Source organism: Magnolia sinica, chromosome 5 (genome assembly GCF_029962835.1).
Source record: "Magnolia sinica isolate HGM2019 chromosome 5, MsV1, whole genome shotgun sequence".
Lineage (NCBI taxonomy): Eukaryota > Viridiplantae > Streptophyta > Magnoliopsida > Magnoliales > Magnoliaceae > Magnolia > Magnolia sinica.
The window spans coordinates 91632727-91657067 of NC_080577.1; the positions used below are offsets into that span (position 1 = coordinate 91632727).

Consider the following 24341-nt stretch of genomic DNA (forward strand, 5'->3'; position numbering starts at 1 on the left):
ATATATATATATATATATATATATATATATATATATATATATATATATATATATACAGGTCAAAAGATAAATCCATTTGGTTTCCAACTTGGTGGAGAAAACCAAAAGCATTGCTCCCTTTGGTTCATACAATCAAAGAGTCATTCCACTATCTCTTCCAAATTGATGTTCCAATATTTTGTTGTCGTCTCCCTCCCTTCCTCTCGCTTCTTAGAGAGAGAGAGAGAGAGAGAGAGAGAGAGAGACGAGGTCCCTGAAATAAATATTTGTTCCGACAGATCCCTCTACCTGAGAATGGCTGTTGATACACAGGCCATGAAAAAACACTATCAGGTCACAAAGTAGCACAATCTAATTCAAAATTTTCACCCAATTGGGCATGTCTAGCATATTTCTAAAGAAGAAAACAAAACCACCAGTTGTGAATCTTGAAAGATATAAAATACCAAAATCATCAAATCATAACCGCAATTAGTTCATGCATACATGTGTGTGTGTTGGTGTTATAATTCACAAAGCACAACAGACCTGTTCAAACAAAACATTAATGATAATCTATTGAATGGATACTAAATCCAAGACATAGAGATAATATAGTTTGCCTACTTGTACAAGAAGATAAAATAACCTACCAAAGCAAGTCTCAACCATGTTTTCTGCAACCAATGTTTTAAATATCGACAATATTGGCCGATATATCTTTTTTTTTTTTAGAATTAACAATTTTATTAAAGAATGGACCAAAGGCTCGAAAAGAATACAAACACAGCTACAAGTCAAGCAAAGAACGAAGCACGCAGGCTTCAGCGGGAGAAGCAATTGAAGCCCACTCAGCAACTAGGCATTTTGCCTTCCAAGTAACCCGAATGGCTGACACCACCTTGTTCTCGAAACAGCACAGGTTCTGCTCTGTCCAAATAGTTCAAGGAACAGCCATGACCACAAGCTGCCAAACCAATTTCCTCTCTTTCCGAATGTCACAACCTTGCCATGACGCCAGTAAGCAGGAGAAAGTGCCTGGCATGACCCAGGGAATGTGAAGACAAGATAGGAATGCATTCCAAATCAGATTGGAGAATTGGCAGTGAATGAATATATGGTTCACTGATTCAGCGCAGCAGGCAGACATTAGGCAGGATCATACCTCTTTTGGTCAGGTTATCCACCATTAAAATCTTGTTTCTACCTGCCAACCGGATGAAAGCAGCTACCTTCGTTGGGGCCCCATAGTTCCAAAAGTGGAAACAATGGGAAGAAGGAAGAGAAGATGCCGAGAGAAGATTGAAAAACGATCGGACTGAGAACCTGTCCGAACCTTGACCTTTCCAGACAAGAGAATCCTCCTCGCCCGTGTCGATCTCAATGCTCTTGAGTCTCTCCAGCAGGGATAAGAGGGAAGTGACTTCATCATCTGACAGATCTCTTCGACAAGGCAGCCCCCAAACTGTCTCTGCGCCATTTATGGAATAACACATGTCAGCAGTAACATTGCTATCTGATGCCAGCTGAGCCAACATAGGAAACATGTCTTTCAACAACCCCTCTCCAATCCAAGGGTCTTCCCAGAATCGAATGCGAGATCTGGTCCCAATCTTGAAAGCAATCGCTGCTTTGAATTTCGGAACTATTGGGCAGATAGCCTTCCATATTCCGGATGCTATATATGACAAGGATTGTTTTGGCCACCAGTCTCCTAGGCCGGCCCCGTATTTAGCCTTCAGCACCTGCCTCCAAAGTTTCTCTTCCTCTGTTGCAAACTGCCAGAGCCATTTACCCAACAAAGCCATGTTCATCAACTCCAACTTCCTCAGACCAACCCCTCCTTATGAGGCTTATAAACTTCATCCCATCTGAGAAGGTGGAATTTGTTGTCATCTGCTTTGTCATTCCAAAGGAAGTCGCATCTAATCTTTTCAAGACTATCAGACACTGATTTGGGGCATTTAAAGATGGATATTGGAGAATGCAGCTTTAATGAGAACAATATGACCTCCCAAAGACAGATGACGACTCTTCCATATTGAGAGCCTGCGTTCAATTCTTTCAATAACCGAGTCCCAAAGATGCTTCGGAGGCTTGCCTGTGCACAAAGGCAAACCTGGATACAATGAAGGGAATGACCCAGGTCATCAACCAAAGATGCCGGCGTATCGCCGAACATCCTCCTCCGACAAATGGATCCCAAGTAATTCGCAATTCATGGAGTTAACCTTCAGCCTTGAGACCAATTCAAAACATTTAATGGCCTTTCTCAAGTTGTCAATCATACCTTCATTCGCTTCGCAAAAAAGAATAGTGTCGTCCGCAAATTGAAGATGGGTGATCGCCGGTCCTGAGGTAAAAACCGAAAAGCTACGGAACAGACCTAACTCATGCCCTTTCAAGAGCTTCCACATCAACAACAAACAGAAATGGGGACAGCAGATTGCCCTGGCACAGACCCCTCAAACCCTCAAAAAAGCCTTTTAGAGATCCATTTACCAAAATGAAGAAGTGAGCCGACGAGATACATTCCCTGATCCAAGCCCTCCAAATCTGACCGCAACCAAACCTTCCCAACCTGTAGTCCAGGAAATCCCAGTCCACGCAATCGTACACTTTCTCAAGATCAAGTTTGCAAACCACCCCCGATTTACGCACTCAATGAATGAAACAATGCATTTGTGAGAAACGAGTGCACTATCCAGAATCTAGCGGCCTAACACAAAGGCGCTCTAAATTTTAGCAATGATAGACGGGAGCATTTCTTGGAATCTGGTAGCAAGAATTTTCTCCACGATCTTACAAGGGTTGCTGATCAGACTGATGTGCCAAAAATCTTTGCTCCGTCTTTGGAATAATAGCGACAAAGGAGGGCCCCCAATATCGGCTGATATAGCCCACAATCAATGTTTTAAATATCGACGATATCGGCCGAAATATCCCACGATATATCTTGTATCCCACATGTGCGATACGAAAGGCATATGTAGCGTCGATATATCCTACATGTTCGATCCAGTGAGCATTTCCAATTTTCGATCCCTTTTTTTTGTTGAAATTATGTTAAGTCAGTTTCAAATGGTTATAAATTCATTGGTTCTTTATGTGTTGCATGAAAAATCATTTAGTTGGAGATTTGATTTCGATATCCATTGGTTCTTCATGTCCTCCATGTTTTTTTCAAAATTTTCCTTCAACTAGCTGTCAATTGAGACTAATTTCAAAGTATTTAGGAGTATCTGATGAAATGATCATCACATACACTCTAATTTCAAAATTTGAATGCAGGTGGTCCGATTTGGGAAATTTTCAAAATTTCCTCAATTTCTCCCAAAATGCTTGCAATGTTGCACTCCAAATATGAAATCAATCAAGCATGTATGAGGGTTGATCTACTGATTTGTCAAGTCCTTGTCAATTTTCAGAAAATAAAAATCATTTTTCATTAAAAATTAATAACATTTTATTTATATGTAAAAGAAAAAAAAAAATTCCCCTTCAACTAGCTATCAATTGAGACTAATTTAGAAGTATTTAGAAGTGTTTGATAAAATGATCATCACATACACCCTAAATGTTATGCATTCAATTTGAATGATCATCACAGCACTCTAAATGGTTGCATTAGTTTAGTCAAACAACATATAGCCTAGGACCCTATACAAAGAAAACATATTATGTGTGCTTCTTTTTTTCGGTGTTATGATTTAAAAGTGTGTTAAGCAATGTTTTAAATATCGACAATATCGGCCGATATATCACACGATATATCTTGTATCCCGCTTGTGCGATACGAAGCACACAAGTAGTGCCGATATATCCCACATGTTCAATCCGATGAGCATTTTTCAATTTTCAATCCCTTTTTGTTGAAATAATGTTAAATCAGTGTCAAATGGTTACAATCCATTGTTTCTTCATGTTTTGCATGAAAAAGAATGGAGTTGGAGCTTTGATTTCGATATCCATTGGTTCTTCATGTTCTCCATTTTATTTTTTCAAAATTTTCCTTCAACCAGCTGTCAATTAAGACTAATTTCAAAGTATTAATGACTATTTGATGAAATTATCATCACATACACTCTAATTTCGAAATTTGAGTGTAGGTGGTCCGATTTCAAGAAAATTTCAAAATTTCCCCGATTTCTCCCGAATTGCTTGCAATGTTGCACTCCAAACATGAAATCAAGCATGCATGAGGGTTGATCTATTGATTTGTTAAGTCAATTTTTGGGGAAAAAAATAATTTTTTAATTAAAAATTATTAAAATATTATTACAATATTTTTTTCAAAATTTCCCTTCAACCAGTTGTCAATTGAGACTAATTTCAAAGTATTTAGGAGTATTTGATAAAATGATTGTCACAAACACTCTAATTTCGAAATTTGAGTGTAGATTGTCCGATTTGGGGAAAATTCAAATTTTCCCCATTTCTCCCAAATTGCTTGCAATGTTGCACCCCAAACATAAAATCAAGCATGTATGAGGGTTAATCTACTGATTTGTTAAGTCCTGGTCAATTTTCGGAAAATAAAAATCATTTTTTAATTAAAAATTATTAAAATATATTTTTTTAAAAATTTCCCATCAACCAGTTGTTAATTGAGACTAATTTCGAAGTATTTAGGAATGTTTGATTAAATGATCATCACATACACTCTATATGTTATGCATTCAATTTGAATATAGTTGCATTAGTTCAGTCAAACAACACATAGCTTAGGACCCTATTCAAAAGAAACCTATTATGTGCACTTCTTTTTTGAGATATTATGATTTAAAAGGGTGTTAAGGTCTTTTTTTAACAATCCCTTAAGTTTCATTGAAAAATTCAACCATTTCCCCAATGTTTCCTCATGTTTTCCAAGAAGTTTAATAAATTACCCGATACAAACATCCCTCAATAACCGATACATATCTATATCCCAAGGATGCGATATGTAACACAATACTAATATTTTGAACACTAATTGCAACAACAGACAGTAAGAGTCCTAAAAGAATCTAGACATTCTATGATGTAAAGTACGAAAAAAGCGCATGATGCATAGCAAAGACCCTCCTACCTTATATAAAATTATACCATTTTCCAGACTCTAGAGCTGCATAACGTGGAAATTCAAGAGGGATGGTTGATTTTCCAATCAGGACCATCACATCAGTCTGCTCATGTTATGGGAATTCAAAGATAACCATTCACCAATGAAAGTACTCAATCAATTCAAATCATGTTACGCCATGTCAGTAAATTCTTTATTTACTGTTTTTATCGCAGATCTGATTTTTAAGGACATTTTACTTAGTTGTAATACCAACGAATTTGAAGAAATTATTATGTACTGCTGTTCCTAATAATTTTTCAAACATGTAAATTGCCAGTTTCGAAGTACTATCATTCTATATATTGCGATGAAGAAGTTGGAAAACTTTTTTTAAAATGTTACCAGTCTTTTTTTAAATTATAATGTACTGCTGTTCCTATCTGACATCGAGCTTTCCAATTATATATGTCCTTCAAGCAAAATGTCTCCAACAGAGGAATTTCAATGATTTACAAACATGGCAGGAAATATCAACGCGTGTAAGACTATATGTTGTGTTGTGGCATATCTGTAATTGGATTATGTTTCACAGCTCATGAGAATATATAAGATTATATACTAGTTCCAGTCCAAGGTTGAGAAATCAACTTTTAACTTGTGTAAATATTTCCATAGTTCGTTATCTTGGCAAGTCTAAATACTTAATACATTTGAAAATCCACATACAAACCAAATATAAACGGATCATTGTCAATGGGGCTTAGACATTAAAACTGATGATAAACTTACTCCATGAATTTATTTCAAATTCAATCCTAATAAAACTGGCATTCACCTCTTCTAACCTAACAAACATGCAAAAATGAAGTAAACAATATTTTTATCAATGGCTTTAACATTTTAAATGTCTCTTCTAATCAATCTAAAAGGAGTTTTAAATATAATATCGACAAGATACAGAAGAAATTACCTGGATGGTGTCCAAAAGGTAAGGAACAGCTGGAAGAACTTGCCGTCTGGTGAGCAAGAATAAGAAAACAAAAAGCAGATCCAATAAGGAACCAACATCTTAAAATTTTGTTGCTACCAATAGCTAAGGACATACGCCTACATGGTGGCTAGTGTAAGCTACACACTTCTTCTAGATTTTTCATTAAGGTTGTGCTTGGTTGCATTAAATATCATGAAGTTTTATGATATTTAGCACCAAATCAGTCTAATTAATAATGAAATTTAATGACATTTAGTGAAACCATTCATAACCTAAAATAGCACGAAAGATAGGTAAAGATTAAGTATAAAGGCAAAGAAAGAGCAACTTAACTAATTTAATACTATTACTTATATTATGTTAATAAAATCATTGAAAAAATTAGCTAATTTTCATTAAAATGAAAAATGTAACAAATCATTGAAAACATTAAGCGATTTTAATGTTTTAAGGCCTGTTTGATCAAACTTATTTTCAGCACTTACCACTGAATTTTGATATTTTTAGTGATTTTTACTTGTTCGGGGCGTTTGGTAAATCCACATAATTAAGTGCTTAATTTCAATTTCTACTGAAAAAATGAGTTTTTTTTCTAGCTCGCCTCCCTTGACTTAGCACTTAATGTGGAATGTGGTAAGTTATTTTGCTCCGTATCAATAATTTAAAATGACAACAATGCCCTTCCTCTTCTAAAAAATTACAATACCTTTTGGGCCACCTTATGAGGTCTATTCATAGATGTAAGTAGTTAATTTCGAATTACCCGTCAAGCCCTTTGAAACAAGTGGTCACTCGCTCAAAGCAGAGATCAAAGCACTGAAATCTTGGGTGTTAAAGTTGGTCTGTTACTGCACGTTTGGGACATGTGGTAATAACGAGTAACATTGTGGCCCATTTTTCGAGGTATTTCTAGACTCCTTTTGCAAAGTAGACCGCTTATCTTGTAGTTTTCATTGATAGATTTGAAACAAGTGGTCCCAAATCTAGAAAGGAGATCGGAGCAGTGAGATCTTGTATGTTGAAGTTGATGTGTCACTGCACATCCAAGCCACATGTGCAGTAATAACAATTTGACTTTGTGGCCCATTTCTCGAGGTGTTTGTAGTACTTTTCGCGAAGTGGAGCACACATCTTGTAGTACTCATTGATAGCTTCGAAACAAGTACTTGTAGCGCCGAATAGAGATTGAAGTGCTAAGATCTTGTACATCGAATTTGGTGTGTTGCTGCTCATTGGGCTACATATGCAGCAATAACAATTTGACTTTATTGCCCAGTTTCTTAGATGTTTCTATCTCCTTTCAAGATGTGGGCCGCACATCTTGCATTATTTGTATATAGCTTCAAAACAAGTAATCGCATGTCCTAAACAAAGATTTGAGCGTTGATATCTTGGACATACAAAATTATGTGTTGTCACACATGCTGACAAAATTTAATTTTATTTTTAATGTGAAATTTGACATCAGCTGTTTGCGTCCCTTTTTTTTTTTGGCTTTTTTGGTCCCATTTGGGAGATCTAAGCCTTCCATGATGTCCGGCACTTCAAGCTCTATGAAATCAAAAGGTTACTCATCCAGATTGGGGAATGGATCGCGACAAAAATGGATGTTCAAGATGGCATGTTCCTTCAATGGACCATATCTCATCCGTTATCGGATTTGGACAAAACTTAATCTAGGTGGGTCGCGATGTGTTCTTAAAGATAATTTGGTCGGATTTGGTCAGTCAGGATTGGACCATGACTGACCAAATCCAACAATATGAGATCGTGGCCATTCAATCTTGTTTTCGATAGATCTTATTTAATTCAGGTCAAATTGGGTTGAAAACGGTTCTATGACCCAATGAATATCCATTGAACGCAGCTGGTGGTTCAAAATGTTAGATGGTGTCCAATCAAGGAGATGTAGGTTGTGAACGTCTCGGCTTGTTGTATGGTGAGATTAAATAATGACCGATCCAGTGTTCGTAATATCAATACTATCGGCCAATATATCGGCCGATATTATCGTTCGATATATCGGCCGATATTATCATTATCGCTGGCCAGCGATACGAAACTCCGTGGAATTCACTCAGAAATGAAAAATATATAGGGAATTATTTGTATTGTGCGATATATCGCACAATATCACAAAATATTGTGCAATATTGCCGATATTGACGATATATCCCAATGTATCATAAAATTTCCAATGATTTTATACACAATATTGTTGATATCGACGAAATCTTCTGTAGCCACCTACCACAGAATCTTTCTGTAGCGGCATTGTTTTCGGCGGTATGAGGCAAAATCCTCTCTACTACCCCACAAATTCGAAAAAATATATAGATAAATCTCTCTTACCTAAAGATGTAGTTGCCCTCGACCGGATTTGGTGGGCCAAACATCGAGCGCGCCAGATCAGGTAAGAAATCGTAAAACCCCCCATTTTTTATTTTTTTTTCTTTCGGAGAGATTCCCGAAAAAAAAAAAAAAAAAAAAAAAACAGATTGCTGCCGAGGTTTTTGGGATTTTGGTAGGGATTCCAACGAGATTTTTGGGGCTTTCAAACCGAAATCCAGCACCTTCCGAAGCCTACGGAGAAGAAAACGATTTGAGAGGGAGTGGATTCGGTGCGTGTACGGTGTATTTAGGACGGTGCAATCCTTACAATGGGGCCCACATTGATGTATATATTGTATATCCATTCCGTTTATACGTTTTTAAATATCCATTTAGGTCATGAGACAAAGAATGAGGCAGATCCAAAGCTCGACTGGACCTCATCACAAAAAACAGTGGGGATTGAACGTTTACCATAGCAAAACTTATTGAGGGCCCAAGAAGTTTTCGATCACACTGATATTTGTGTTTTCCCTCAGTCCATATCTCCCTAGACTTATGAACAGGTTGGATCACAAATAAACATTATGATGGGCCCTAGGAACGTTAAAAGTTTCAATGGTGGGCATCACTATACCCGTTGTTTCATGCGGTGGGGTCCACTTGAGCTTTGAATCGGCCTCATTCTTTGGTCGATTCCTTAAAATGCTCTCCAAATGGATGGATGGTGTGGATATAGCACATACAAATGGTGGGGCCCACAGTCAAGGTCCCACTCACATCGCTCGTCCGTTGTGCAACACGGACTGAGAGTGGCGAGTGGATTAACAGTTACCATGGAACAGCTTAGTGAGTATACCCTAACCATGTGGGGCCCATCTTGATGTTTTTTTTTATATATCCATGACAACCATCTGTTTTTCCATCTCATTTTAGGATGAGATCTTAAATCATCAAAATCCAAATCTCAGGTGGACCATACCAATAGAAACAGTGATGAATAACCATTAAAAACTTTTTATGGGCCATAAAAGTTTTGGATGAATCTGATATTTCTATTTTCCATTCATCCAGATCTTCTTGACATTGTCAACAGGTTAGATTTGCAAATAAACATTACAAAAACTTTATGATGGGCCCTTTGGATTTTTTAATGGTGAGGCACTAAATCACTATTATTTCTTGTGGTGTGGTCCAGGTGAGATTTGGATCTGCATAATTTTTGGTATCCCATCCTAAAATGGGCTAGAAAAACGAATGGCAACGTTGATATACACAACATCATCAAGGTGGGCCCTACCGTAGGGGCAACACCCACTAAACTACTACACGGTAACACCTAATTTGCGTCCCTGTTTTGGGGACGCCGATTGCCTAGTGTTATGTGGGCTCCGCATGATATATGCGTGTTTTATCCAAGCCGTCCATCTATTTTTCCAGATTAATATAGAGCATGGGCTAAAAAATGAGGGAGATCCAAATCTGAGTAAACCACATCACAAGAAAACAATGGTGATTGAATGCCCACCATTAAAAACTTCCTAGAGCTCATTGTGATATTTATTTGTCATCCAACTCGTTGATTATGTCACGCACACTTGGATGAACAGAAAACACAAATATCAGCTTAATCCAAAACTTTTATGGCCCTAACAAGTTTTTAACAGTGAGTGTTCAATCACCACTCTTTCCCATGGTGTGGTCCATATGAGGTTTGGATCTGCCTAATTTTTAAGCTCATGCCATAAAATAGTCTGGAAAAATGGATGGATGGAGTGAATAGGACACACACATCATTGTGGGGCGCACAAAGCATTGTCAGTAGTCGCTTGGCTACGCAATCAAAGTGGAGTCCTTGTTTTCGTGGATCCCTAACTGTGGGGCCCATTATAATGCATGTGCCTTACATCCACACCGTCCATCCATTTTAAAGCTCATTTTCAGGCATTATCCCAAAAATGAAGCAGGTCCAGGTCTTAGGTGGACCACAACACTATTAACAGTGGTGATTAAATCCCCACCATTAGAACTCCATAGGGTCCACTGGAATTTTTATTCGCCATCCAACCTGTTGCCTGTTGGTAAGGTCACAAAGACTTGGATGAAGAGACCACATAAATATCAGCTTGATCCAAAGCTTTTATGGCCCATGAAAAGTTTGTAATGGTTGATTACCACTATTTCCTGTATTATGGTCCACCTAAAAAAATTTAAAATATTAATTTATTTTTATAGCTTTTGCTTTTGAATACATTGGTTGTGTTTTCATTCATGTCTTGATACATTTATAAAAGTTATGCATCATATTGGAATATAGTTGCCTTTGTTCAACCGGACAACGCATAACTCAGGATCCTATACAAAGGAAACCTATCATGTGCACTTATTTTTTAAAATTTTATGATTTAAAAGTGTGTATTAAGGTCTTTTTAAATAATTCCTGAAGTTCCATTGAAAAATTCAACCATTTTCCCAATGTTTCCCCATGTTTCCCAAAAAGTGTGATAAATTACGCGATTCAAACGATATATCCCGTGCGATAACCGATACGTATCTGTATCCCAAGGTTGCGATACATTGCACGATACCGATATTTCAAACACTGGACCTATCACAATTAGCCCATATCCAAGCCTAATATCTAGGCAGTCTTGATTAGCATGGCACACCTACTAAATATCTGAGTTGTTCATGAGATATCTGACGCAGATCTTGCATGTGCGTCTAATTGACCTTCAGTCTCTCCTTACTCGCAAATCATCATTGAACTTTCTAAATAGTAAGGGTTAACAGTTATAAATTGGGTGACATTCTCTTGCTAGAATGCACAAGTGAAAAGTATTAAAATTTTATTAGATTGGGCATGGGTGTGCTAAATTTTGTAGCATGGCAATAGCAGATTTTGTCTTATACTTGACAAAAGATAGAAATTGAGACTATGGGCAAATATGAAAAATTGCCAATTTTTAGATATTTGTGGTTAGTGTTTACCAAACAAGTTTTTATGGAAAAAAAAAAAAAAAAAAAAGTGCTTATTTTCAGATATCAGGATTTTTTTCAGACGAATTACTAAACAAAATTTTCAGTACTTATAAGTACTAAAATTCAGCACTTTAAGTTTTCAGCAGTGTTTTAAATAGCTACGTTATGTAGCATGTAGCTTAAGTTACGTAGAATAGCTTAGCCTTAACGCTACGTAGCTCATGAAAATAGCTTAAGTCACATGTAGCCTACGCTACGTGATAATTTCCATAGGCTACACACTACGTAGCTCACATTAAAAGTAATTTTTCACTGCAATATTAAAATCAATTAATGTTTTCAATGATTTATACATTTTTATATTTTAAAAATTAAAAAATAAATAAATAAAAAGGAGAGAGAATTAATTATTTCAATGCTTTTAGTAAAATAATATAAGTAACAATATTAAATTTCGCTACTCTTTTTTTACCTTTATACTTAGTCATTGCCCTTTCCTATTACTTTAGGTTGCATTGGTTGCATTGGTTGCACCAAATATCATGAAATTTTGTTAAATTTCATTGTTAATCAGTCTAACTTGGTGTAAAATATCATGAGTTGGTGCAACCAAGCACAACCTTGATTAAAAATCTAAAATTAGTGTGTAGCTAACACTACACGTTATGTAGGTTATGCCTCACGCTTCAAAGGGGTGAATGCTATGCTACATGCTAATCGCTATTTAAAACATTGTATGTAGCTTAAACATCACACTTCAGAAGGGTGAAAGTTATGCGGCACACTATTTGCTATTTCAAACACTGGACATACTAGCACAACGTAGAACTCACAATCAAATAATAAATGTTCATAAAAAACATAATAAGTTGGGATTAATATCAGCATATGCATTCAGACATTTTCTAGTTAAAATGGAAAAGGAGCCCTTATATCTGCGAATTTCAGGAGCCACCCTTCAGTAGACCATCCTTGGATTCTTTTAATATATATTCAAGACTCCAAGATACCCTTGAATGTTCAAATAGTTCATATGCAAGTTGTGGAAACAATGTACTTAAGGGCATGTTGGATATCACCAATTCCATGGAAACCAATGGAAATAGAATAGTTTTTCCATTGATGAGATAGTTTAAGGTGTTTGGATAGCAAAGAAAATGGTGAATTCCACAAAGCAATCATTGCAATTTTCATAGTTTGGATTATCTGGCACATGAAACCTAGGTGATGTTGTCTCACAAATATGAGATTTCCACTTGCTATACAAGCAAGACCCCTAAAAATGGAATACGTTTTAATAGTGCTCATGGAAATAATCATTGTCTAATTATTACCTTTTATTTTGTTTTCCCTTGGAATATATGTATCCAAACATGGCCGAAGCGGAAATTCTAGAACCCAAGTGACAAATTGGTGATGATTGTGTTGCAAGTGACAGCACTTCTGTGGTTTCGAAATTAATTTGGATGGTTTACTCTGTTGATAGGAAATTGTCTAGGATAAGATGACCTTGAATGTTCCTGGACCTAGTTCTCAACATTGGTTGACACGAGCCATCACTCGCTAGATGGCTGCACTACTCTTTTTGTATCTCTCTGACACAGCCAGCTTTCCACAAGGGTTTTTTCCTTTAGCTAATGGATCCATAACTGCGGTGGCAGGATTAGGAATGTGTCATTTTTGCAACTTCCTAGTTTAGGGGGGGAAAAGCATGGTTTTTGGTGGTTAGTTATGAGACCTTCTAATTGGAATGCCATGATTTCACCTCGGGAAGATTGGTCCAATAAAGAGGAGATCGTACAGCTTCACTACAGGAACCGTTTCTCAAAATTTTCCACCATTTTGTTGTCGATGACAAAGGCAACCATAGAACCAGCAGCAAAAGCATCTAGGCCATGTTAAATATAAAAAAGTATGTCCAGTTTGGTCTTGTTTCTCCTCTGTTTGCGTATTGGTAGAAACAATTTTAATGACTGCATTAGTTGTCTTCTTTTTTAATTTTTTCCTTTTTTCTTATAGCAATGTGTTGCTTATCAGTTGCCAAATCATGTCAACTTCCATTTAACATGAATAATAGTTGGTCCACACAATACATTGTCTTGGGGGCTTCGGCATGGAATCATGCCAATTTCCATTTAACATAAATAAGAGAAGATGGGCTGTTTTGCTGTTTTTTTTCTGGTTGTTTTCATAATAAATCATCAATTCTCCAGAAAAAAAGGGGCCCAGATTCAGTTTCAAACTGGGTCTTAAAGACACTGTTGAAAATTCTACACGCAGCCAAAGCCCACTTGTCTTCTGAGCCTGAAAACCAGGCCCAAGCCCAGTGCACAGACTAAAAGTTAAACCCAAGCTTAGCCCATTGATAGCCTTAATTCCTACATATGATTCATTATGTTGGGTGGGGACTTACTGCTATTGTCTCTTATCCAGACTCAGAGTTTATCACATTTACGAATGCCACCCAATTATGAGGACAGTCAGAGGGCTATACATATTATGCAGCTGATTCTACAAGCGATTGGTGTTTCCAGCAGAATGTATGCCAATAAAACCTGTGTTACCTGGCATACATATATAGATATCACATACAAGAATGATTGTGTACATCAACCCTCCAAATTTTGTAATTTCAGAGGTCATGTGCCAAGGAGCCTATTAGAAGGGTTGTGCGTGTGCATGTGTGCATGCATGTACACACATGTGTGACCTTATATGCATCGGTGTTTTAAATAGCGGTAGCGTGTTTGATGAGGACATTACTTCACGTACACCTTTGCGTACGTATGAGAGGAAGAGACGGGCCGCACCGATTTCTATGTGGCCAGGCGAGTACCCATGATCATGTTGAAGACCCCATGTGCATGTGCAAGCATCTAAAAGACCCCACATTTGGGAAGATACACATGGGCTTCTTTAAGGAATGATTTGGACCGTCGGATTCGAGGAACGTGACAATCGGGTCATTAGATCGCATGGATCACATGATCGGGCCATTGATCATGGATCATCTTCATCATTTTGGACATTATTCTCTTTTAGGATTTAGTTTATGATTACTTTTTTGGACACCTTATGATTGATTTTAGTTGATTTTTCATTAGACTATGGTTATTTTCATCAAATTTCATAAGACGGTTGAAATTGTAATTTTCAAAAGTTCTTGAAGCTATAAAAAGAGGGGGGGGGGGTGACCTCTTCTCACTTGGTTTTTTGAGGGGAAAAAGAGAGAGAGAGAGAGAGAGAGAGCTCCTAGCTTCCTTCTCCCATCTTCATATGATTTGAAGGTGACTTCCATGTGAATTGGAAAGAAGATTGATGCGAAGTTAATCTTCATCAATGGAGGTGCGAGGCTTCCATTTATTCCCCACATTCTCATCCTTTCATTAACCATCGAGGTATTCTTCAAGTTCTTCAATCCTCTCCAGCCCAAGTCATCACTATTCTTCCGATCCTTATCCCTTATACATCTATCGATGAGCCAAACCCTAAGGACCCAAAACCTCACAAACCTAGCCCACACGTGTGAACCCATCGGGTTGGCTGTACGGACACACTCTTGCACCTTTGGCTTTCCACTACCCTTGCATCAAAACCCTATTCTCTCTTTTCTAAACCCCAACCCTAAACCTATAAATCCCAAATTTTCCTATTTCCCCAAATTACCAAACCCTAGTTCTTCACATTCTTCAATTAAACCCAAATCCTTACATTCCCTCCATCCAAAACCCTAATTCCCTTATCCTAGTACCTACACCCTTTAACCCTTCTACCCAATTTACCCCATTAACCCCAATTCCAAGTTTTCCCCAATTTCCCTAAACTCTCATTTCACCCTAGGTAGTATTAGATCTTCTCCTTTGAAATAGGCTTTAATCTATGCTATTTGGATGTCCCTACATCCATTAGATCCTAGTTCCCCTTATTTAATGGTCTTGTAGGATGATGCTTGGTAACCTAGGCTATAATTATGCATGATCTTCTCTTGGGATTTTGGTATTTGTGATGATGATAGTAATTTTGTGTTTTTTTATTAATTAAGTTAATTTTGTTCATTGATCCTACACAATATTTGAGTTCATGCATCGGTCCTACATCAATGTTACATAGCTTTCAGATCTCTGTAGTATGTAGCATAAATAGCGTAGCGTGTAGCTTAAGCTACACGATATTTCTATTTTTTTTTAATTTAAAAATAGGAAAAATATGGTAAATAGTAAATTAAAAAAATAAAAATTAAAAATTAAAAAAAAAAGCAATAAAATCTAAAACTGCTTAATAGATGATTCCTTTTTTTTTTCAATGTAAGCATGTTCAAACAAGTTATTAATTATCAGTTATCAAAAGCTAATCTACATATATAAAGTTATCAAACAAATCAAATAATTATTGCATAAACAACTTTCTAAGCAAAACACTTTAGTTAATAATGCCTAATTGAAACCACAAGTTACAACTCACAAGTATGAAAAGAAATAAAAATCCCATAGATAAAGAGTATTAAGTACAATAGATGTCATCTATATGAAGAGGGGTTTTCGAAAACCCTCTTTCCAAACCCTTTTCTTTTTAGTTTTAAAGGTTTTTTAGTGTGTGAGTTTCACACCAACTTTAACAAAGGATCACCACCATTTTAAGTGAAAGTAAACATAAAAAGGTTTGGTTTTAACTTTACATTGTAGGGTTTTTTATGATGTGAATTTTCTGCAATTTTAAAAAACAAAACTTAAAATAAAAAAATACATTGTAGCATACGCTACAAATGTTACACGCTACGTAGCTGTCGCGCATGCTACAACCCCCGTAGCATATGGTATAGGGGATTTATGCTATTTAGCTACACTACATAGTGCTACGGCTACACTACGAATGCTATTTGAAACATTGATATGTATATATGATAGTGTTCTATTTGGTTTCTTGTGCCCAAGGGCATTTGGTCTTATACTGGTTTTTATTAATAAAGTAAAGCATATGGTTGTTATATTAGAACCTAATCATCTCTTCTCCGTCTCACAAATTTTTTCCCATCTTTCTCACACTTTTTTCTTCTTCATTCCTCTACATGTATATGGTATCAGAGACATTCAATCTTTTCTTTTCATCCCACTAGATAAATTTCCTTTTCTTTTATCCCACCAAGAAAGTTAGAATTGTAAAATTGATTTTAAATTTTGTGGCATTTATATTGTGGTATAGACTTGATGTGAGGCTGCTATTACTTTTGGTGCAGTGGATATTGGTGCTGTTTGGTGAAAATCTGTGTAGAGCTAGAGGGAAGATTTGGAAAGAAAAAATAATAATCACCTACCCGCTTTCTAGATGTGGAGGCTAAATCTAGACCAAAAAAGAAGATCCATGAAGGTCTGGAGGCTCGATCTTGAAAAAATAGAAGCAGCCTGCTATCTCGAAAAGAGACCTTTGTAGATATGGAGTTTAGATCTAGAAAAAACAGCAGCAACCCACTATATGAAAAAGGAAATCTGTGTAGATTGGGAGGTATGTTGAGTTGGGAAAAAATAGCAATTATCCTTTCTCTTTCTCTGCTTAAATCTGGATTCATGTACAAGGGGCGGACAGGTCTGGCATAGATCCATCAAGTACAAATCAGGAATAATATAAGCAGTTGGTGGATATGATTATACAATGATAATGTCTTTAGTGTTCTTCTATTACTAGAATAATAGCATGACTAGCAGATTGGATGAAAACTTGTCAGATAGGACATATTCTGGAATACATTAAGAAATTTGGGTTATCAACTGATGGCTTGTATCTTCTAAAAAGAAGAGGGCTCTTCTCTAGCATTAGTTTCTCCAGAAGATCAAGATAAGAAGATTATTGCCCTCTGGCATGCCCATGGCATCCTTGTGTTTGAAATATTCATAGGATTTTTCCTTCATTAGGATCTAATAGTGGTCATCTTGAGTGTGAGACATTGGATCTGTGTGAACATCATACGATAGAGTTTGCTGGACCTTGGGACATTGAGTCTAGGCTCGTACATGTTGCATGATCTCTCATCACCCTTTTCATTGCATGCTTTGGGCGTCTTTCTCTATTGATCAATCAAAATAATAATAATGAAAGTAAAATAAATCCTTTATCATAATGAAATTTTCACTTGAATTCTCTCTCCAAAACACAAGCAGATACATGTGTTTTACATGGTGGGGCCCTCATAGCTTCCTTTCCCCATCACTGAGACCCTTCCACTGAATCTCTAGGTTTGGACCAAAATCAGAGTCACTTTTTGCAAAATTCAATAGCCCACTTCTCTACAAAATTTAATATTGTAGTTTACCAACCTCCCTAGTTTTCTAAATGGATTATTGGCAACTCGTCTTCTCTGCCTTACATCAGTAGGGTGACTGACTGTATACAACACCCAATCCCAATCCCATCCAGGTGGTTTCCCCATCGCATGAGTACCATCACCCCTTCCAAAAACAGGATACCGTCATGCCAATCAGATGCCATACCCATGCCATATTGGGTCAAAAGTTTTTTGGTTTTTGGGTCAAAACAGGTACTTAGGTGTATTTCGAAGGATCCTAGTATCAGAGGACGAAATATATCAATCTTGGCATTGATGCCATCAACCAAATCCCCAGATGTTAGACTATGTGTGCAAGTTTCCCCTTCATTTCTACAGGAGCTAAACGCGCCCACACAAAACTTTGAATGAGGCCTCAACTACAAAAATCATAAAACCAACTGAAGTGGACATAAAATTGTGGTGAATTTGTGGACATTGGCCAAGTTAAGAAGAAAGTTCCGTTTACGTAACATGTTTTCACTTTTAGGCAGATTCCTCTAAAAGAAAAGCGGAAATATTAAATGCCCTTGACTAGAACACGATGCAGGACCGATGCATGAACTAAGTAACATGTGAGATCAAATAGCTGAATTAAAATATTTAACAAAAAAACACAAACATCGCTATAATCATCATAAATATCATGAAAATCAAAAGAAATGCATGGATAATCGTAGCCTAAGCTACCAATATCGTAACTTAAAATCATTAAACAAAAAGAAACTAGGATCTAATGGATGTAGGGACATCCAATTAGCATAGGATATAGTCTATTTCAAAATAGGAAACTTAATACAACCTAGGGTGAAATTAGGGTTTAGGTATTTTGGGAAAGTAGGAAAATTGGGAATTTAGGCTTAGGGTCAAGGTTTGGATCACGGATGGGTATAGGAAAGTTGAGTTTGGGAGAAGACGAAGATTTGAGATGGGAGAATTAAGAATCTGAAGGAAATACCTGTATGGGGAAGAAAAGAGAAGGTGTGGGGATAGATGGAGACCTCGCGCCTCCATTTATGAAGATTAGCCTCGCACCAATCTTCCTTCCAAATCGCATGAAGATGGGATCATGGGAGAAGAAAGCAAGAGTTTTTCTCTTCGTTTTTTTATCACGAAATTCAATCAGGGAGAGGTCACATGCCCTCCTCTTTTTATAGATCCAAGAAGTTTCAAAAATTACAAAAATCCCCGTCTTGTGAACTTTAATGAAAATAGCCCTAGTCTAAATAAAATCAACTAAAACACTCATAATGTGTCCAAATATAAAATAATCAAAAACTAAATCCTAAAATATGATAAAGTCTAAAACCGATGCGGACGATCAACGATCAATAGCCCGATCGTCGCATCCCTCCGATCCAACGGTCTGGATCACGTCATAAAGCAGTCCATGTGCATCTTCCCAGTGTGGGGTCTTCCAGATGCTCGCACATGCACATGGGGTCTTCAACACGATCACGGGTACTCGCCTAGCCACAAGAAAATTGGCGTGGCCTACTTCCTCCTCTGATACGTACGTAATGATGTACGTGACGTGATGTCCTCATTAGAACGTTAGTAATCAGTTGATAGTATAAGCCAACAATGAAAAGTAGTACTGCATTGAAAAGCGATAACCTACAAAGAAATAAGGTTTTCATGAAGAACCTTAAAGATGATTTTCCCCTACACATAACAAGCAACTTTTTTGAAAGTATTAATATTCTATGCAAAGTCTTAGAAAGAAAGTACATCTCATAGAGCATAAAAATCAGATGTTTAGTTCAAAATTTCAAATAGCACACCTTCCCAAAAGCTGCTTCCCAAGGTCCATTAAGTCTGCAACAGTCTTGTCCCCATCGCGAACAAACTCCAATATCTATGAATAAATATATAAGGGTAAAACAAAATAGGTCAATCAATTTTTGGATCAAGAGGGAGGATTCTAAATAATAATACAGCAACCTTCCCACATATCAGAATCTTGCATATGTGCTTGGACAAGCAAAACTGACATAGGACTTGAAAATTAGCAAGACAGCATCATGGATATAAAATATGTGTGTGTAATATACACATAGAGAGAGAGAGAGCGAGAGAGAGAGAGAGAGAGAGAGAGAGAGAGAGAGAGAGAGATGCTCACACGCAACTAGTTGTACGTCCAACCAGTTGGCGTGTGGGGGCCACTATGGTGTTTGTATGACATCTCGTCCGTCTAGCAAGGTTGTCCCACCATAAAATAGGATGCGCCAAAAAAATCAGGACAATCCAACCATGAAAAATGTGATGCTCCATGTGAATGTGGAGTTTTTAGGTGTTGTTTCCTGGTTTTCTATGGTGTACCCCACCTAATAGCTGGATCAACCTGATTTTTGGGGCATCTCATTTTCATGATGGGATAATCTTAATGGATGGGCAAGACATCGTAAAAACACCATGGTGATGGGCGCACAACTAGTTGCGTAACATGGAATAGAATAATACCAACATAGTGATACTAATTAAAGATCCTTTCGATGAATGGCTAGAAGAAAACAAGGATATGGAATTTGTTGGGTAAGTTAATGTGTAACTTGATAATCATGGCTCCGAATGACGGTATCAGCCACCATATCGGCTCCGCGGAGAAATGATACGATATGGCGTTGCGTATCAAAATCAGGGTCATATTGACCCATATCGGTCAAAAAAAAAAAAAAAAATTGAAGAAAAAAAATATGAAAAAATATCAGAAAAATAGGGGAAAAAAATAAGATATTCACGAATCTATCATTTTGCTGTGTTTTGACCATGTATTCAATCGTGCATCGGGCTATTCTTTGATGAGAATGTTGTCTGTCAATTTGACTTGTTGAAGGTCAACTAAATGGGCCCTAATTGAACACAAATTAAACATGATTTGGTGAGCAATGGCCCATTACATTAGAAATACAGCAAAAGAAGATGAAAATATAAAAAAGAAAGTAAAGGTTTACCCTTCTTTCTGATTTTTCCCATAATCATCCACTTCGCTTCGATTTGTCAAATCCCATTCAAATCATTTATTTTTATCACAAGATAGGTCTAGATCTAGCCTAAATTGAGTTTTTAAGATTCTTCCATGGTTTAAATGAAAGGAAGAAGAAAAGGAGACATGAGTGAATTTATTATTAAAAAAAAAAAATCAAATTTGGGGCTTTATTGGCGTATCGGCCTATATCGGGCGATGCAGACCAATATGGCACAACCGATTCCGATATGGCCCTGTATCGCATATCGTATCTAGCCAATATGGATACAATACGTCCGTATTCGCCGATACAATATCGATTTTCAGAACCATTACTTGAAGAACAAGAAACTAGGAGAGAGAGAGAGAGAGAGAGAGAGCTCAGTTGTCCAGCTCGTAGTTGCACAAAGCATGACGGGAAGTTGTAGGGGATTTGGTGCATGAGCACGGATGTATCTGTTTCAAGTATAGCAAGTGAAAAGCCTAGAAAGTGGAAGCCAGAACACAGTGTAAAGAGTAAGCAGCATCTTGATAAAACATTGGACAACTAAGTTTCAACTTAAAGGCCAAGCCTGCCGATAAAAATTAAAAGAAAAGATGATCAAGGTGTCAGAACTTAGGATGATGCTTTTGTTGGCTGTCAAACTGATTCCAAACTCTCAGATGGACTTTCTTGTCACAACTTATCTACCGCACAGGATGGATAAGAATAGTTATTAGCTAGTATGATGAGGTCCACGTCTAGGAGAATTATAGAGACTTTCAGTGCCTATCCCCCAAGAGAAATCTTATCCTAGTGGATTATTTAATATATTATAACTAAGGCCTCAATTAATTCTTTGCATGATCTATGTAACATTGTGTATCACCCAAGAAAAAACGATCAGGCAAAATATTCTCTCATCTATAACTGACCATTGGCTACACATGTCAGCTTGCACAACAGCCATAATGCCTCGTCATGTGGACATGCCCCGTCTACATGACAAACGTATTTTTCATTAGTTCTGTTACATGAGTATTGTTACGGGTATCCAGTATGGCCAGGATCAGTACCATAGATCTTGTTTGTCAGGAGTTTATGGACTAGGATTGGCTACAACTCATATGTATAATGATGTGAAAATGTTTTCCTAACAATATCTCAAGTGGGTTTGTAGCCTGTTTGGACAACCCATTGTAAATTCTAATCAACCAATAGGTCTAGTAGATCGAGTCTGAAATAAGGAATCCCTTATCCTTACCCTTATCTGAATATCCAATTATCGGATTTGGGTATTGCCGATTTTCTGAAGGATCCAAGTATCATCATTCCATGTCAAATAACAATGTTGATTAGTCAACCAGACATGCTGGCAACAATCAGAAGTATCTTACCAAACCAGTTTTGCAGTTGTCCACTGCCAGAATTATGAGAGACTAAAAAAGAGGTATTGGCATACATGACCCCATGCACCGGCATGAAGAATGCACGAGCAATGACGACTTCTTCTTTTTTAACCCAAACAATAAATAATTACTAGGAAAAGAAAATTGTCCGAAAAATGTAAAATTGCGAGTAATTTCACTAGTACCTGAGTTGCTATCAATGCTACTGCTTCAGTGTAATTAAGTCTCAAACCTCGAGCCAGACGCTTCTGTGCAAGGAAACCTGCACCATGTAGAGATAATTTTTCAACTTCTCTTGGAGCCAACTTCATTTTTTTTCTGAATGATTTTCGAAGGCACTGTCTTGTCAGATTTCACCTACAAACAACAGAAAGGGTTTGAAGAGGTAACTAAACGAAGTCAGCTAGAAAAAATACAAAAAGTGAGATGAATAAGAAAGAAGTAAGAAGAAAAAAATCTCAAATAACAAAAATCCTCCCTCCACAACCAATGTTGCATTCTTTTATGCACAACAACAGATTCATTTGACAAGTCATTTAGTACAAGTAATCCATCAACCTACGTTGCATTGGTAAATACATCATTTTGAACTGGGTGTTTGACGGGTAATTATAATGCTACAATACATCCATGAATCTCTAAAAGTAATTGTGTTCTCTTGCAGCATGTGCTGCATATGTTTGCAATTTCATCAAGAAATCATACTTGTTTGTAGATGTCACCCATTTCTTGGAAGCTTTATTGCCAAGCATCTGTACACCAAAGGTAAGCAGCACTCCATGCACATCCAGCAGGAAGTACTTATGTGTACCCACAGCAGGAACTTTTCTCTTGCATTGGTAAATACATCATTTTGTACTGGGTGTTTGACGGGTAATTATAATGCTACAATACATCCATGAATCTCTAAAAGTAATTGTGTTCTCTTGCAGCATGTGCTGCATATGTTTGCAATTTCATCAAGAAATCATACTTGTTTGTAGTTGTCACCCATTTCTTGGAAGCTTTATTGCCAAGCATCTGTACACCAAAGGTAAGCAGCACTCCATGCACATCCAGCAGGAAGTACTTATGTGTATCCACGGCAGGAACTTTTCTCTCTTATTTCATATTGATAAGCTTATGCATCCATAAGGGTAGGCTGTCAAGATTTAAAAATCAGATTTATGCTTTCACTAGGTGAAGTGTCACATGCAATGCACATACAAAGAAGATGAGTTGGGGAGTAGTGAGAGAGAGAGAGAGAGGGATCGGAAAAGGGGGAGAAAAACAGGAGAAATTGTAGCAAAGGTATAGAGAGAGAGAGAAGCCACTTGAGCTTCAGATCCGCCACGTTTTTGGGCTGATGTGCTGGCACAATAGATGTCCAATATGGAACAATGGGCCCCATGGAGCCTTTGCTGCACGGTCTCCCTACTTACTACACTCCATGTGGGCTACATGCAAAGAAGGGGAATGTTTGAGCAGGCTACTGGCATCAAAGAACTTAAAAGATGCGAGTAAAATGTAAGCCAATGCAATCTTTTTGTGGATGAAAATCTAAACTGTGCACTAACAACATCACATTTCCTAGTTCCCAAAATACCCATGACTTCATTTAAAATGTCTTCCCATGTCTTTTGAATATTCAAGGTTTTCCACCCTAAAAAACTAATTCTGTGGGGGCACAAATGTCTAAAAGCTGCTCGAGTTAGATATAGTGTAGATGACTTCATTCATCACCATGTATACAAGGAATGAGCCTTGCAAGCATCCATCTGCCAATGCCAGTCACAAGCATCCAACACATGCCAACATAGCACACCTGTGCAAGATTCAGCCACTCATCGGGTGAGCTTCACAGTGAATATGCTGTCCAAAAATAGGCTGGTCCACCCTTCAGGTGGGCCACATATATGCAGAACATGGAAGGCGAAAGAAGGATAACCAACATCCACATACAATGTACATGTATCAACCACATGATGAGTGGACTGACATGATGCAGCAAACAAAGCCCCAATTGACGAAGATACTGTTTGACTATGATTGAACATCATGGAAGACAAGAATATGCAATGACTAAACATATGCAGACTTTACTTAGTGCTAGACCACTTTCACCAAATTTGAAATTAATATTGACCCTTTGCAAAGCCCCTCGTCACATCCCCTTCAATCAAATCTTCAATCACATCTTTAAACCAACCCCCATATCTCTCAAAAATAGTCCAAAAATCAGCACATGGTGGGCCCTATGGTGGACTATGGTCCTACATCTTATTGGGCCATATAGTAGGCCTATATGGGCCTCAGTGGACTGGACTCTGGGGGGGGGACGACCACAAAAGATACAGGG

The 24341-nt window shown here is 37.3% G+C and overlaps 1 protein-coding gene across 3 annotated transcripts in view; it reads right to left on the reverse strand.

Moving 5' to 3' along the window:
- LOC131246300 (urease) overlaps window positions 1-24341 on the reverse strand; it is a 76413-nt gene that overhangs the window by 45446 nt on the left and 6626 nt on the right. For all 3 annotated transcript variants that reach the window (XM_058246264.1, XM_058246262.1, XM_058246263.1), the window contains 3 exons: window positions 22189-22360; window positions 19431-19504; window positions 5997-6042 (listed from right to left, as the gene is read on the reverse strand). In XM_058246264.1, the coding sequence (XP_058102247.1) occupies window positions 5997-6042; window positions 19431-19504; window positions 22189-22314 (246 nt within the window). In that variant the 5' untranslated portion in view covers window positions 22315-22360. The remainder of the gene's footprint in view (window positions 1-5996; window positions 6043-19430; window positions 19505-22188; window positions 22361-24341) is intronic.